This window comes from Setaria italica, chromosome VII (genome assembly GCF_000263155.2).
Source record: "Setaria italica strain Yugu1 chromosome VII, Setaria_italica_v2.0, whole genome shotgun sequence".
Classification (NCBI taxonomy): Eukaryota; Viridiplantae; Streptophyta; class Magnoliopsida; order Poales; family Poaceae; genus Setaria; species Setaria italica.
This window is the reverse complement of record NC_028456.1, coordinates 1,518,308-1,535,950: the sequence shown is the minus strand read 5'-3', so window position 1 is coordinate 1,535,950 and position 17,643 is coordinate 1,518,308. Positions and strand designations below refer to the sequence as shown.

Sequence of the window (17,643 nt, the reverse complement as noted above, 5' to 3'; positions counted from 1 at the left end):
AAAAAACCATAGAATGAAATCATAATTTGAAAGTTGTTTCAATTACTATTGCCTTAAGCCAGTCTAGATTGCTTAAGGAAACTTCATATCTGCCTCTCTCTTCTTGTCTTCCACCCCTTCTATATCTACATATGGTATATAGACACACGCATGCCCGTGAAACACGGGGCATGCATGTAGTGCATCCGACCACCACCGGCATGTTGTCACCTCAGCACCGCCCATGCCACTACGTGACACACCCATCTCGGCTACTCCTTTACCCATGCCGGTCATCAGTCATTGGATGCACCAGATGTGCATACCGTGCATAGACACACGCGTGCCCGTGGAACACGGGGCACGCATGTTCTGCATCCGACCACCACCGGCATGTTGTCACCTTAGCACCGCCCACGCCACTACGCGACACATCCAGCTCGGCTACTTCTTTACCCATGCCAGTCATCAGTCATTGCACTCACCACCGTGAGAGCTGCATGCGGGACCATATTTGTTGTGATTCAAGAAGGAAATTTGACTCTACTAGTCCTTTGCCCGTGCTGAGCCCCCGGTCACCCCATGCACCATAGTGACAACCCACGCGGTTCCATGGTTGTTGTTATTAAAGACGGACGGTTGAGCTGCTGGCTACTACTCCCTCCTACTACCTATAAATTGTGACACTGAGGAACTCCTTTGCCATCGCAAAGCTCACATAGCTCCACTACCTTTTCTTTCAGCCTCAACCCTGCAATTTCTTCCTCCCTCTATTTTCGTATAGAACTTTGGTCACAAGGATGGTCCCCATGTCTGCCCACGTTCTTAGTGAGGTAAACAAACCATTGAACATCACAAAGAAAATCTTACCTTCCCCGTACTCTTGCAAAAAAATTTACCCCTCCTTTTGTTTGGCAGATGGTTGGAGAAGCATGGATCACCGGTAACTGCTTGAACAAAGAAGGTTTCCCCAAACTACTATACACCGCAATGGTCAGGCTTGGTATTTGCGACCAACCGGAATATGTAGGAAGAGAGTATGAGGAGTATGGCACTGAGCGATGCGAAGTGACCATCTATATCGCAGCAAGTAAGGACTTCCCTGACGTAAAGCCATGGGCAGTGACCACCACAGGGTTCCGATTGGAGGATACCTACCAAGCTGTCGCTCGAAAGGCTTTGAGGTACCTGTACCAGATATATGAGAAGCCCATCTGCCGTACCCTATGCGGTTCTTTCCACCTTTGGTAAGGAATCGCCTAGTGTGGATGGCTTGAATGAGGACACGGGAAGGCTGTGAATTACAAGAAGATAATCCAACTGTTGTTCTCATGGCAAGATACTTGCTCAACTTAGATGACCAATATGACAAGCAAGCAAGCAAGCTGTGGAAGTGCATCCACAGGGCGGAGGAAGCTGAGAAGTAGATCAGGAAACTACTCGTGCAACTTGCTGAGGCTAAGGCCCAAGCAAGTGCATCCTAAAGCGGTACTGCAATTGAAGCCTTCATGCAAGCGGAGGACCGCCATGCACAGGAGCTAAAGGATGCCTACCTTGTTGGTAGGGGGAAAAGAAGGGCCCTCACTTTAGAGGTGAAAGAGTTCCCGATACTAGATGGAATCCCAATTCTAGCCATGGAGAATGGGAAGAGGAAGTTTATTGAGACCCTGTCGGCACCTCCACCTACAGAAGTCTGTGAGGGAATGAACTTCTGATCTAGAGCCTACCAAGGGAGAAGAACTTCTGCCTCTAAGTCATCCACCGCCAAAAGACAATGCTGGACTTCCTCTGATCCAATTAGAAGATCCTTCATCGTCGGAGGAATGATCCAAACATAAACGCAAACCTCTCAGGGAATGAAGCTACCTCGGTCAGAAGATAGAAGCCTAGAAGTTGTTTTAGCTATCTTCCTTTACGCCTAAGGCAAGTGATGACTACTTTGCTTTTGTAATCGATCGTGTAAAAGAGATATGCCCCTATTGTAGTGTGCTCTCTTTCTGCCAGATAGAAGTTTAGAAGTAGTTTTAGCTAGCTCCTTTTACATTAAAGGGAAGTGAAGATTATTTCACTTGTGTAGGTCCCGGTGTAAAGGAGATGTGCCCGTATTTTAGTGTTTGCTCTTTCCTCCTATAATGTAACGTCATGTCCCTACCCCAACCCAATCAAAATTTGTTGTGATAGTCAAAATGTGCTTTATATATTACGTTGGTTAGACAAGGCTATGACCTGTGAACTGACACAATGAGAGAGACACATTTATTGCATCCAATTTACTTAGAAACTGTATATAATTTTTAAGGTATTGTGCTATGCCAATCGGTCACCCGCAGCGAAGCGCGGGCACAATGACTAGTTCGAAGGAGAAGGCGCCGACCCACGCCTGGATGTGTGTACGCGCGCACCCTATTTAGTCACGCTGGTTTGCGTCCAGACTAATCGACTATCACATGGCTCTTCTCGAGATCCACAGAGGCAATGGGTTTTTTTAAGAAAAAAACATCTGTTATTAGGTTGCTGATTGACAGGTGTCCACCACCAACCCCGATGACATTAAAGCCTGTTTCAAGGACGGCAATCACAGGAATGGTGGAAGCTCCTGCAATGATGGGCTTCAAGTTCAAGCGTAAGGGCGTTGTGGCGTGCTTCTGCATCCTCTTTATCCTAATCTTCATCTCCGTCCTCCTCTACATCCTCCAACAACTAGGTCCCGACGTCTGCTCGAAGCTGCTCAAGTACAGCAAGCTGAGAGTGAAGTGGATCCACGACACCTTCAGATTGGAGTTGGATACACTCCAAACCTATGACATAGTCATGGAGTCTGGTTTGTCATCAGAGGGTAGTGGTGTTGACCGGCGCAAGCTTGCCGGCATGCCCAACTCCCGAGGACTGCTGCGTATCCCGCACAAGGTGTACCTCAGCGGCTATTGGCCCGTTGGCAAGGAGGTTTTGGTCAGTGAGTCGTCCTTTGCCATCTCCTTTACCATGAGCTTGTACAAGCCGTCATGGAAGGGAACGATCAAATTACAGAATGGTACAGGTCTAGCCTTCCTCGTCCTGCCGCCTTACCAGAGAGCACACGGCAACTTGACAAAGCAACTGGGGCTCGGAGCAGACGGCTCCCTCAAGCTCACCAACTCCACAGCCAGGACAACTAATTTCCTCGGAGGCGGACATGTGTCGGTCGAGATCGGAAGGCTACCTGATGGGTCGTCGATCTCGCCTTATGATCCTAGTGATCGCCTTCTTGTTGTCCATGTTTCTAACATCGAGCCTGCTCCTGCGGTGGCAAGGTACACTTTGTGGATTGAGTACACTCGTCTCGGGCAATGCTTAACAGTCTACGTCGCCCCTGGTGAAGGCAAAGAAAGACCGGATCACGCCGTCGCCATCAAGAAGAACATCAGCTACAGCGGTGGAATGTACTGGGATGCCAGTTTCGGCTTGTATTCCTCAGCGGGGCAACTCATGCAAGTCCATACCTGGAGCACCGAGGTGGAGGGCGCCCCCTATCTCATGAAGTACATCATGGATAATTATTCGAAACTTGCAGCAATATTTGCGGCATTGCTTTTAGCACTAGCTGCAACCGTAGCTGCGGCTGCCATTTCGGGTGTGGCATGGTACTTCAGGACCAAGCGGAGGAGGTGGAAGAAGGAGCAGGACAAGCTTGCCAAGATCATGCAAAGCCTCCCCGGGGTGCCGACTCAGGTCGATTTCGCCGACATCAGGAAGGCCACCGGCAACTTCGACGAGACGATGAAGCTGGGGAAAGGCGGCTTCAGCTCCGTGTACAGGTGCCGGCTTCCCCCGGATGCTCGTGGGAGGAGCAGCTCGACGGAGGTTGCCGTCAAGAAGTTCACGCGCGGGGTCGAGGAACAGCGCTACGAGGACTTCCTCGCCGAGGTCAGCATCATCAACCGTCTGCGCCACAAGAACGTCGTCCCACTCGTCGGTAAGTGCCTACTTACTCGCGCGATTTGCGCATCTAGTTTTCAATGTATCTTTTGTGGCACTCGTATAATTCACGTGAAGTAGGATATATTGAGATTGAAGTTGTTTGCTAGGAACGGTGCTTCTGAAAAGAAATGAAAAATAAAGTATAGCTATAAGGGCTGCTCCAACAACACCACCTTAGCTATCTATAACATGTCCATGCAATGTCACATTTTTTCCTACATGGACATGAGTGGATGCGGGGAGGGCTAGTTATTAGTTAGTAGCCAGTCTATAACATATAGCAAAGGTCTCTAATACTCTACTACAAGTGCCTGGTCCAAATAAAATTTTCGGCAATGGTATGGTTAGTCTACCGAAAGGATTGCCTATATACTAAGATATCTTTTTAGATGACATTAACACTTATTAGAGGCAGTAATTGACTATATTGTTAAAGGTGCATCAAGTGTGATGTCTTTATTATTGCTCGCTTAACTAGGTCAGCTTGTGTGAAGTTGCCAGTGGGGATGTACTCATGCGCTTAGGCCTTATTCGGTTTGAAGGGGATTTGAAAAGAATTGGAAGGGTTTAAATCCCGTACGAGTCAAAATGCCCCTCGGTGCCCTCCAATCCCCCTCTATATGCGCGTTGAAGAGGATTAACCGAAAAACTAAACAAAACACTCACGTCTAATTGTCATAGCTTGCTACTATTTCATAATATATGCATCTTTATAATTAGTGCTAAATATTCATAGCTTGCTACAACCTATAACAAATTAAACCAGTGGCAGACTACTTTTTGCACATGGGAAGGCTCCATACGTTCTTCAAAACTTAGACAACACGTGATCACAGCAGTAGCAAATTATAAAACAGAGGACCAATATAAAATGTTGCGCAAAAGAGAATCTATACGTGTAGACTGGTCTCTGCTGGCAGCACGCGTAAGTGACTGGTTCAAAAGAACATGTGGACGCTATATGATCTCGCCATGCTTTACTATTATTCTGCAATGCAAAAACAAAAGTGATTTGGTCAAAAGGTGGAGTCTTTTCTAAGAAAACTTCATCAAACCGTACTTTGAGCTATGTCTGTCCTTCTCATCACCCGGCTTGCATGGGGGATATATAAAAGTGTGGCCAGAGTCGGTAGGTTATACTCGTGGTCCAACCTCACTATTTTTCCACCGCTCTTACACAAGCCAGTAATTTACTAAAAAAATAATTATTGTTGAATATTTAAAAATAAACGTGGGACTTGTAGCTAACTAAAATTGCATATTATCTCTCTCTCTCTCATATTTCATCGTATTCTATATAAAATATAGTTATAGATATTTTATTATTCTGGTTGTGATCAACATTGTTATTACAGATTATTTTCTACATTTTGTTATACCTATTTTTTTTCTTTTGCTTCGCACCTCCATGTGTGTTTACCATGTGTTTATTTAAAGCTTTAGCTTGAGCCTCTTATTTGATATGGAAATAGATACGCATGCATCCATATGTGGCATGCATTGTTGCACGCGTCATGCATGTATATATACTCAAGCTAGAAGGAACGGCGCTGGGCAAGGATAAAAATGGAATGATCGAAATAAGGACTAGAGTAATGTGAATTAAAGCCTTTAGTTACTAACCACCTGGTTGTGCAACCGGCAACTAATATTGCTACTTCGGTACTAAAAGGGGATCTTTAGTACCGGGTCAAATAACCGGTACTAAAGGGGTATTAAAAAATAAAAAAAATGAAATCCTGCCGCCACCCACGCCCTCCCCAGCCTCCGCCCCACCACTGTCCCCCACCCTCCCCGGGCCCTGCCCTGCCGCCGGCCCCTGTCGCCCCCACCTCCTAGGCCCCCGCTGCACCTGCCTCCCCAGCCCCCACCCCGCCGCCGCTGCTCCCGCCTCACCTCACCCCGCCACTGCTCCTCACTAACGGTGAGGGGCGAGCGGAGGGTGGGAGGGGAGGCAAAGGAGAAGAGGAAGGAGTGCTGAGAGAGAGAGAGAGAGATGAGAGAGAGATAGAGGAGCAGGGAAGGCAGATGGATAATAAGAAGCGGTCGGGAGCGGGTAGCGGGGGTGATGGATAAGGCGGCGGATGGGAGCTTAGTATCGGGTGGGGTCACCCATTAGTACCGAGTGAAGGCTCCACCCAGTACTAATGTGCCTTAGGGCCTTCTGTACTAGGTAAAGGCTCCACTAATGGGTGACCTTTAGTACTGGTTGGAGCCCCCAACCGGTACTAAAGGGGGTCACGGGGGACTCATAAGGTACTATCTGTTAGACCCAATATTAATGGGAGCATTAGTACCGAGTTAAAAACCAACCGGTACTAAGGGTTAGGATGAATGCTCAGTTTTCTAGTAGTATCCTCAAGAATTTGGTATCTTTTCAAATTTACCTATGAACCTCTGTTCCAACTATAGTCAAACTCGCATAGTCACAAAAGACATACTGAGCTTAGGAACGACGGAAGGAAAGCTTAGAAGAAAAACACGACAAGGATATGCAAACAGAGCAAGAATAATCTGAAATACAAGTCCACTGATCAAACTGGATGGTCCCAAAACAATCCAGAGGTTGATTCATTGTTTGCATAGCTAAAGATTCAAGATATCTAGATCAGACAATTCAAAGGTCTTTTCTCTTGGCTAGGAACATTTCTATAGGAACTCTTGAATCCAAATGGCCTGAACTAAGTCCGGATAATCCGGAAAATCAGCACATTCCAAGCAGGTTTGTGTAAAAACCAATCAAATGACGACCCCCGCACCCCCCGCCCCCCCCCTCCAAAATTTTTTTTTGATGAAATTTGGAAACATAGCTCCTCTAGGACACGGAGTGGCTCGAGCCCCTTGCGGTGGCCAGTGGGTACCACTGATGAAGGGGGAGGCGACTCGTGAGTATGCTCAGAGACGGTAGCGTCCCCAGGGTGGCATCACAACACCGAGAGGTCCCCGGGCGACCTTAGAAACCGTCAGTTTGTTGGTTCCATCGCAGATGGCATGGTAACTAGTGGTGACCTTGAGGTGGGAGGCCTGTAGATGCAGAATGGGGCATCCACTGGTGCTCGCCGATATGTCAGCATAGTTGATGACGGGCAGGCAACTCCCTTCCATGGTACGGGGAGGGCAGTTTTGATGGTGCTGGAGAGGTTTGGTTCCCAGTGCCCAGTGGTAATTCCCAACCCGCTGATCTGTAGGGTGCCGGCATGTTTTCCTTCCCCGTTGTTGTGCTCCTGGTGTGTTGGTTGCATGATGAGTAGAGAGTCCCTGTCTTCTTAATATTTCTATGCACGAAAGAAAAACGAAACATAACATAGTAATCCTTGTGCGAATTGAATTGTTCGATTTCTCAAAAATTTCTGCAATGTTCGAAACATCGCTTTGAATTGTACTGTTGCCATATATATTTACTAGTATTACCAATGCATAGTAGTGTAGCTTATGTAATTATATTGTACTTTGTCTCCTAAAATTATAAAAAAATTTAAAAATCATATAATAATGCTTGCAACATCAGACAACAACATCTGCAATATAATTTTTTTTTACAGATTTTCTCAAAAATTTGTCGATAGATAAGTAGCAAATCTCTAATAAATTTGATTTCTCAATCTCATGCATTAAGAGCGTCCAATTTCAGGCTGGTCATACAACAAGGGGGAGCCTCTACTTATCTACGAGTACATGAACAACGGCAGCCTTGATCAACATCTGTTCAGGAGAGGTGGCAACGGGGAACAGCAGGAACAACAACAGGAAGACACACCTATTCGGCAATGGGAGACTCGTTACAGCATCGCGAGAGACATAGCCACCGGTCTGCACTACGTTCATCACGAGCATGAGCCAATGGTGCTGCACCGCGACATCAAGGCGAGCAACATTATGCTCGACTCCAACTTCCGCGCCCGTCTCGGTGACTTTGGCATCGCCTGCACGGTAGCTGCTGACAGGAGCTCCGTCACCGGCGTCGCCGGCACCTGGGGTTACATAGCGCCGGACTACGCGATGAGCAACAGGGCCACACGCCAGACTGACATCTATGCATTTGGTGTTCTGGTCCTGGAGGTGGTTACGGGCAAGAAGAACAGGGACGTGCCACCTGACGACGGCCACATTTCCGATTGGGTCTGGCGTCTCCATGGCAAGGGAAGGCTGCTGGATGCTGTGGACGATCACCAGCAGGCCGTCGTTCTAGATGAGGCTGAGCGTCTACTGCTCCTTGGCTTGGCGTGCACCAACCCCGATCCGACCAACCGTCCGAGCATGGCGGCGGCGGTGCAGGTCATCAGTAAGTTGTCGCCGCCGCCGGACGTGCCTTTCGAGAGGCCAGCGTTCGTGTGGCCACCCAAAGAGTGGTGTTCACTCGACTCTGATTATTGCACAACACAGAGCAATCTGGGGGGGATCTCGACCAGCACGGTCGAGCTGGTGCAGATCATGCAGGACCAGCCGCCCCTGGAGACACAGAGCAGCAGCACAAGGTTCTTCAGCGTGTGACTCCCCGTTGGCACAGGATCGCTATATATCTTTTTCTTTGGTTCAACTGAGTACCTAGTTATCTTGGTCATCCAGAAGTTAATTCTGGTTTGGACTATGGACCTCCACATATATCTGTTATTCGTTGTATACGAAATTTCGTGCATTTGCTGCTTTCTTGGCGGTCACGAGTCATGAATCTTTACTTTTTCTTTGTTTTGTACTATACCTTCTTCACGTGCATGATCCATCGTGAAGCTGTCGACTAATTCCATCAATCCCCTAAGAAATACGTGAATTTTGTCACGTTTTCAGGGCTGTCTATAGGGCACTTAGTATTTCTCGAGCCCCTAACACCCGATTTTGTATGCGTAGGGATTTTTGTGTCCGTAGGATATAGATAGAAGGCCAAGAGTCTTCCTTCAACCTCCTACTCTGTTCCTCCAACCTTGTTCCTCCGCTGTCACCCAGTGCCCCCACCACTCCGCCACCCAAACGAGCCGCAGCCCCGCCCGCAGCAGCCACCTCCCCTCTTGTCCCAACACCATCACCCCCGTGGCCCGCCTTGCACCACCGCCATGTCACCATCGTCGCCCCTCCACTACTTGGCCCAACCGGCCTCAGAGTTGAGACGCTACTCGACAACGTCATAGCCGACATCCTCCGTCGTTTCCTGGTAGGAAGCCTCGCATTGGCCTGGTGCGTCCAGCAATGGGGATCAGAGTTGAGACGTTACCCGACGACGTTCGCGCTACGCTATTTTCTGGAAGGGAGCACTTTATGCACATTGTTCTGCCCAACCGAACTTCATTCTGACCTATCACACGAGTCGCAAATGGTCTACCACCACGGTTGCAATTTGTGTACAACGGAAGTGGAAATCGGTTCAAGGGTTGAGTTGCAACTGGACTACCCAACCGGAATGCAACTGGCCTATCACATGAGTCGCAACTAGTCTACCATCACAGTTGCAACTTGTGTACGACTGAAGTTGCAATTGGCTGAAGGGTTGAGTTGCAACTAGCATACAAATGTTGCTGCAACCAGCCGACCAGTGCATTTGCAACTGGCCTACCCAACCGGAATGCATTCTGACCTATCACATGAGTCACAACTGGTCTACCACCACGGTTGCAATTTGTATACGACGGAAGTGGTAATCAGTTGAAGGGTTGAGTTGCAACCATACTACCCAACCTGAATGCAACTGGCATATCACATGAGTCGCAACTAGCCTACCACCATAGTCACAATTTGTGTACGATTGAAGTTGCAATCGGCCGAAGGGTTGAGTTGCAACTAGCATACAAACGTTGCTACAACCAGCCGACCAGTGCATTTGCAATTGGCCTACCTAACCGGAATGCATTCTGACCTATCACACGAGTCGCAACTAGTCTAGAGCTGAGTTGCAACTAGCCAACCAGTGCAATTGCAACTGGCCTACCCAACCGGATTCCAATCGGTATATAACCGAAAAAGTTTGCAACCGGTGCATCTAAACACATCATGTGCACACAGAATAATAGTTACCACTCGGAGTTTTGCAATTGGTATAACAACCAAAGTTGCAACTTGTAGGTTGAAGTACATGCAGATTCATTCAGACCTTTTATTGTCATTAGAAAAAAATAAAATAAACAATAACACTACACGCATTTAAGTACATGCAGATTCATTGTCATTGCCATCACTGTTTTCTTGGTAATTAACACAGCCAAATGTCTCATCCTTCCCACTCTACCCCCTCTTGTTCTTCATTCAACGGGCATGTTGTGCTGGCTAGTAACATTGCAAGTCTGGCACACTTTGCTCCAATAACTTCTTGTGTATGTGCCGTAAGGATTACTAGCTTCCTTACTCTTTTCAGCAGATTGACTTTCCTTACCAGATTTCCTACCTTTTGTGCATGACACCGGTGGCTCAGCCAGTGATATACCAGCTAGGTAGTTTGTAGAGGTTGGATCAAGGTTCGACTCAGGCTCAGGCTCGTTGGATTCCACAACAGCTACTACACTACAATCTAGTATCAATGCAGCAGCACCAACATTCTGGATCGCACCAACAGCCTGCAACTCACCACTTGCCCTCCTTGACAAATTGGATGGATGCATAGAAGAACCAACTTTTATGTCTTGGAGAGAAGCTCAATTCTAGGAGCGATCCTATCTTTCTGTATCACTGTTTCATCGTAAGCGCGATCTATTTTACTTCCTGCTCTGCCCAGCCTCATTAACTTAGGTAGTAGTTTTGACAGCCGCGACTGCTCCGTGTTGCCTCGTGACCCAACCTGCACAACATCATGTCTGTCCCATGTAACCACAGATCTCGCATCATGGGTCTATCATTTGAGAATGTACTTTTCCAGTATGCTCTGCACCTGCAAGTGGGTGAATGCTTTTATGATGTGCATGCAGAACAACCTTGCAGTTTTGTAGTATATTTTGTTTAATATATAGAAACACCCACGCAACATTGATGTACCACTGGATAGGTAACAAGGTTGCAACTAGCTTACCTGCATGCTCCCACAGTTTGCATTCGCATTCATACACTCCTGCTTCCTTATCCACCACCACCCTAAAAGCATATCGCGCCCAGCAGAAGCTCCCAAGCCCTTCTCATGCGTCACCAAGTAACCATCCCCCACTTCTGGATTAGGCTCTACGACAAATGTTGTGCTGTTACCATATAACTTTTTTATTCCTGGTACACAGCTCTCGTGTACACTCAGTTGAGCTGCTCATCGAATCTTAATTTGCCATCTCGGTCGACCTCAACCTGCACAAAATTATTTTTGCACGACTACTTTTTGCACGAGGGAAGATTCCATTGTCCTTGTAAAGTAAGTCAAGTATCATTCCGGCAGTAGAAAACTATAAAACAAGATCAATACACAAATGTTGTGCATGCTAAATTACATAAGAGAATGGTACAGTGCAGACATTTTCAGGTGATACGTATACCTGTAATATACAGTATTTCAAGGACAGGCTCAGCCCTGCCCGTTTACCCCAACATCAAGCAATATTCACATATAGCAGATCTTTTCACAAAAAAATGGATAAGAGTTCGACTAGAAATGTGTACTTTGCAATCCAATGCAAAGATATAAAATGGAAATGTGAAACAAAGAAAGCCGGTCAGTCAAGGAAAAGTGAAACGTGTAGCCAAACTGCTTTCGGAGTCCATGTGGTTGGGCTTGAAAGCAGGGATTACTAAAATGAACAAGAATATTTTTTTAAGTGTTACTGTAGTGCGAAGGCGGACTACTTTTTGCAGCCGGGAAGGTTCCGTATGTTCTTGTAAACTAAATCAAGTATCATCGCAGTAGTAGAAAACTACCCCCTTCTTTCCAAAATAATACTATTTGTTTTGATATTTTCTAAATATATAATTTTTCTATGTATCTAGATGCATATCAAGAGTTATATACTTAGAAAAGTCGAAACGAATAATAATTTGGGAGCGAAAGATGGTAATATAAGATCAATAAAAAATGTTGTGCATGCTAAATTACTTATCGGTGAGCAAAAGATAATCGTACAATGTAGACATTTCAGGTGATATGTATACGCGTAATACAGTATTTTTTTAAAGACATGCTCTGTGAAGAGCGAAAGCCCTGCCCGTTTACTCCAACATCAAGCAATATTCACATTGCACGTCTTTTCGCCGAGAAAAGGACAATCCTTCGACTAGAAATGTGTACTTTGCAATGCAAAGATATATAAAATGGAAATGTGAAACAAAGAAAGCCCGTGCCCGTCTAACTGCAAAGATATGTTCACATTGCACGTGGTTGTGCTAGAAACCAGAGATTAATAAAATGAACAAGAATACTTTTTTCTCACTAAAATAGAAAAGAACCGATGTGAGGTGTGGCCCCCAATGCCCCGCATCCACAGCAAGTCCGCAACCCCAACAAAGTTAAAGCTCGAGGCCTTCACGGAGAGGAAACACAGACCTGAGCTGAGGAAGTTGCATGCTGTGATGGGCTTTCCGCTCAGGCTGCAGGTTGTGGTTTGGCTCTCCACCCTTGCCCTCCTCAGCATCCCCTATTCCCACTCTAAATCATGCGGATCACTCGACGACGAGCAGCATCCATCGTGGGAATTGGACTACTACACCTTCAGCACAAGGTTGGACAGACTCCACAACTATAAGATGGTCAATGAGTCAGGCTTCTTAGGGGACTTTACACGGCATGATGTGGTCGACATGCCCAAGGATGCCCTAGGACTGCTCCACATCCCTCTCATGGTGCAGCTCTGCAGCTTTTGGACCGATCTGGATTACGAGCTCCAGGTCCGTGAGAGGTCATTCGCCGTCTCGTTCACGATGAGTCTCTATCAACAGCCATCATGGAAGAAGCATACCACGACGGCGGCGGAAGATCAAAGGCAAGATCTCCCACAGACGCTAAGCTTCCTTATCCTCCCCGTCGTCTTCTGGGAACTCTATGATGGAAAATCCCTTGCTGAACAACTGAAGCTCAGTGCGGAAGGCACGCTCGCGTTGAGTGAGGTGGCGCCAGGTGGTGGCAGCAACGTTTCCGTGGAGATTGGTAAGCTTGCTTATAGTGGAGACATCAGCCTGGCTTGCCCATACTACGGTTCCTTTACACCTCTGGGAGTCAATGTTGCCATCATCGAGCCTGCTGCTGCTACGGCCAGCTAGACGGTGTGGATTGAGTACCTCAGCTCCAAGCACAGCTTATCAGTCTACGTCTGCGCCGGCAAAGACAGCCCACGACCGAAGATACCCATCGCCGTGAAGGAGGACGTCAGATTTGCTGACGGGGCTTACTCCTCCGCCAGCTTTGCCTTGTTCTCCTTGGTTGGGCAACTCCTGCAGGTCCATGCCTGGAATTCCACGGTAGTCAGACACCAACTTGCTCTTACGGATGGAGAGAGTGTAACCGTGTCCATATTCATCGGCATGGTAATTGCCTCGATGGCCACGGCAGCCGGTGTGTTTGTGGTATGCACCTTCAGGTCCATTCGGCGAAGGTGGAAGGAGGAGCGGGATGAGTTCGCCAGAACCATGCAGCGCCTCCCGGGGGTGCCAATACAGATAGAGTTTGCCGACATCAGAATGGCCACCAACAACTTCCACGACACCGCCAAGTTGGGGAAAGGCGGATTTGGCTCCGTCTACGGATGCACGCTTCCAGCCACTGCAACCAGGACGGAACAAGCCATGGAGGTGGCCGTCAAGAAGTTCACGGGGGAAGTTAAGGAACGACGCTACGAGGACTTCCTAGCGGAAGTCAGCATCATCAACCGTCTGCGCCACAAGAACATCGTCCCACTCGTCGGTAAGTACCCTGTCTACCTGCACTTGCCATAGGGTGTTGGATCTTTAGTCTGGATTAAAATTCATGTCACATCAAATAGTCAGTGGCTAATTAGGATGACTAAACATGAGCTAATTATAAAACTAATTACACAGATGGAGGTTAATTCACAAGATGAATCTATTAAGCGTAATTAATTCATCATTAGCATATGTTTACTGTAGCATCACATTGTCAAATCATGGACTAATTAGGTTTAATAGATTTCATCTCAAAAATTAGTCCCCATCTGTGCAATTAGTTTTGTAATTATCTTATATTTAATACTTCTAATTAGTATCTAAACATTCGATGTGATAGGAATTTTAGGAGGTGGATGGTGTTGGGTTGGTGAAAATGTAACACCATCGGATCTTGCAACCGTTTGCTTGGACCTCCTCTGCAATCCAATACCACGTGATCGGATCCCAGGCAGGCATCGACCCATTCCACCTCTCCCTGCCGGTATCACATCATATTATTTAGAGCAACTCCAAGAGGCTGCTAATCTTACCCTCAATACCTTTTTAGGAAAAAAGAGAGAAAAAATGAACTCCAACAATCCACCTAAACCTTTCCCAATTTTTTAGCGACGCTAAAAAAATGCCTGCCACCGCGTATATTTTAGCGTTGGTGTTCCTCCCCCAATCCTGATTCCCGCACGCCCGCGCATCCCTTCCGATGGGCCCAATACGATGACGTGGCCTGTGTTTGAAATATGGGAGCTATTTATTAGCGATCTGCTGTGGACTAATATGTTTTTGGGGGAAATTTTTTTAGGAGAACCCCCAATACATAGTTTTGGGGAAGAATTTTTTAGGATACTATTGGAGTTGCTCTATACCATTACATGGAGCAACGAAACAAAGTCTTAATTGTTTTCTTCAACTGACAAATAAAGATCGTTCTATATATGTTTTCCTCAGTGAAATTTGGTGGCTTTATTTAACTATGAGGATACACAGAAAAAAACAACATTGATTGACCTCATATATGAGTATGTTACTAGATCAATATATGAGTGATGTTACTTGATCAATTTTTCCCTTTATTTCTTTCAGCTCACCCAAAATAATACCTGATTCCGCAACACCTTTAACCTTGGTGCTAAGCACCTAAAAAGTAAAACCATTTTTTTTTCTAAAAGGTAGCTGGGATGCCACAATTAACAATCAGTAGACATATAGTACGCCAAGCCAATAACCGGGTGTGCATAAGTGGATGCCACGCCTTGGCCCACTGCTTCATGCCTTGGTTCATATTTTTATTCTACGATAAAATATTCTTGGAAGCTAATAAGGATCTTCCAAACATTGCCACATACATTTTCTTACTATAATTAATCCAATCAACCTTTCCCAACAGTACGATGGGGTGGATGTAAAGATAAGGGTTATCGCTTTCTTTCCTTAAGTGACAGAAGCCCACTATTGCGAGAACTCGAACGTAGTTAACTTACAGGATAAGCTAGCATAATGAAAGGAACACCAATTGCATAATTTCTTTTGAAACCGACGCACACGCTCAAATACACATGCGCACACTCGCCCCTACGAACACATACACGCATATTAACGAAGTGACCACTGGTACCTCACTATTGACGGGCACATCGCCTGCCACTAAAAGAATAGCGTCGGTTAAATTCTGAAATAAATTTAAGAAAATACGAGCACCAAAGCCAAGTCGAAGACTCGAATCTGGTAAGCAGCTTCTACGACAAGGAACCTACGCACCAATTGCATAATTAAATGGACTAAGTTGAAAAAGCTTCCTTTGGCGTGTAGGACTAAGCTGAGCTTCCTTTGGCGTGGAGGATTATTGTCGGCACAGTGAAGTAGTGGAGGGGTTGGCCCTCGGGGCACTGCCATGCGTTCCCATGATGGTAGGGATGTGGGGCAAGCTTTCCTGTTCTCATTACTCTACCTTTACCGACATATAGGTGCCAGAGCCCTCTTGATGCCTCCGAGTAATTAATTTGTAGAGCCGACCATGAGTAGTTTCGGAAGATATTCCTGAACCTTCACCTATAGCAACGACACATGTGCAAATTGGAACATCCTGCTAATCTCTACAAAGATCTAAGCAAAACATTGAGAGAATTACATGTCAATAAAATTATGAAACGTTAGATGTGCCCGTGTTTCTAAAGATCAAAGGTAAAAGAAAAGATCTTCGTCCCGTATATTTACTTGATTGCTCGATCTCATACTTATAGTGCGCAAATTTCAGGCTGGTCATACAACAAGGGAGATCCTCTACTTATCTACGAGTACATGACATACGGTAGCCTGGATCAACATCTCTTCCGGGGAGGCGGCAATGGTGATCAGCGGTTACAACAGGAGGACGCATCGTCTATTCGGCAATGGCACAGCCGCTACAGCATTGCAAGAGACATAGCAACCGGCCTGCACTATGTTCATCATGAGCACGAGCCAATGGTGCTGCACCGTGATATAAAAGCGAGCAACATTATGCTGGATTCCAACTTCCACGCCCGTCTAGGTGACTTTGGTATTGCCTGCACGGTAGCTGCGGATAGGAGCTCCGTCACCGGCATCGCTGGCACCTGGGGGTACATATCGCCGGAGTACGCGATGAGCCGTAGGGCGACACGCCAAACTGACATCTACGCATTTGGGGTTCTCATTCTCGAGGTGGTGACGGGCAAGAAGAACAGGGACGTGCCACCAGACGACGGCCACATCTCCGATTGGGTCTGGCGTCTCCATGGGGAAGGGAGGCTGCTCGATGCTGTGGACGATCACCAGCAGGCCGTTGTTGTAGATGAGGCAGAACGCCTACTGCTCCTTGGCTTGGCGTGCACTAACCCCGACCCGACCAACCGTCCTAGCATGGCTGTGGCTGTGCAGGTCATCAGCAAGTTGGCGCCGCCGCCGGACGTGCCTCCTGAGAGGCCAGCGTTCGTGTGGCCGCCCAAAGAGTGGCGTTCACTAGACTCTGATTATTGCACAACAGAGAGCAATCTGGGGGGGATCTCGACCAGCACGGTCGAGCTGGTGCAGATCATGCAGGACCAGCCGCCGCCGGAGACACAGAGCAGCAGCACAAGGTTCTTCAGCGTGTGACTCCCCGTTGGCTCAGGATCGCTATCTTTTTCTTTGATTCAACTGAGTACCTAGTTATCTTGGTCATCCAGAAGTTAATTCTGGTTTGGACTATGGACCTCCACATATATCTGTTATTCGTTGTATACGAAATTTCGTGCATTTGCTGCTTTCTTGGCGGTCACGAGTCATGAATCTTTACTTTTTGTTTGTCTTGTACTATACCTTCTTCATGTGCATGATTCGTCGTGAAGCTGTCAACTAATTCCATCAATCCGCTAGGAAATCAGTGAAATTTGTACGTTTCCAGGGCTGTCTACAAGGCACTCCAGAATTTCTCAAGCTCCAAACACCCGATTTTTATGTCCGTAGTTGAATCGCCAAGAGTCTTTCTTCAACCTCCAATCTGTTCCTGCTCTGTTTCTCCAACCTGGTTGCTCCACAGCCACCCAGACCAGCTGCCCCCCCCCCCCCCTCCCCATCCCGCCGCTGCCCAAACAAGCTGCAGCCACCTTCCCGCTCATCCAGATGCCATCACCCCCGCGGTCCGCCTTGCACCACCGCCGTGTCACCGTCGTCGCCCTCCTCTACTTGGCCCAACCGGCCTCACCGCCCCTGCACCTGCCACCTCCGCCGGCCATCCCTCTAGGGTCGCCGGTTAGATCTCAACTCCCAAAACAACCCGGAACCCCTAACCTCGCTAGAGCTCACCGGCCTCAAGGAAGATGGGTTGAACAAGAGGAAGAGAAATTCAAGTGTCACGGGGCTTCAAAATGCTCGGGTATAATTTAGCTTTCACGTTTCCAAATGTGTCTTAAGATGCATAGG

The 17,643-nt window shown here is 47.1% G+C and overlaps 2 protein-coding genes across 2 annotated transcripts; both read left to right on the top strand.

The window, feature by feature from the left end:
- Nucleotides 1-2,573: 2,573 nt before the first annotated feature.
- Nucleotides 2,574-8,571, top strand: LOC101767669 (probable L-type lectin-domain containing receptor kinase S.5). Its single transcript, XM_004977642.2, has 2 exons — nt 2,574-3,931; nt 7,568-8,571. Exons 1-2 carry the CDS (start codon nt 2,581-2,583, stop codon nt 8,425-8,427), a joined length of 2,211 nt encoding a protein of 736 aa, XP_004977699.2. The 5' UTR covers nt 2,574-2,580; the 3' UTR covers nt 8,428-8,571.
- A 3,994-nt stretch (nt 8,572-12,565) lies between these two features.
- On the top strand, nt 12,566-16,976 carry LOC101767272 (probable L-type lectin-domain containing receptor kinase S.5). Its single transcript, XM_004977641.3, has 2 exons — nt 12,566-13,726; nt 15,977-16,976. The coding sequence occupies exons 1-2, from the start codon at nt 13,348-13,350 to the stop codon at nt 16,834-16,836; spliced, it is 1,239 nt and encodes a 412-aa protein (XP_004977698.2). The 5' UTR covers nt 12,566-13,347; the 3' UTR covers nt 16,837-16,976.
- The last annotated feature ends 667 nt before the right edge of the window (nt 16,977-17,643 follow it).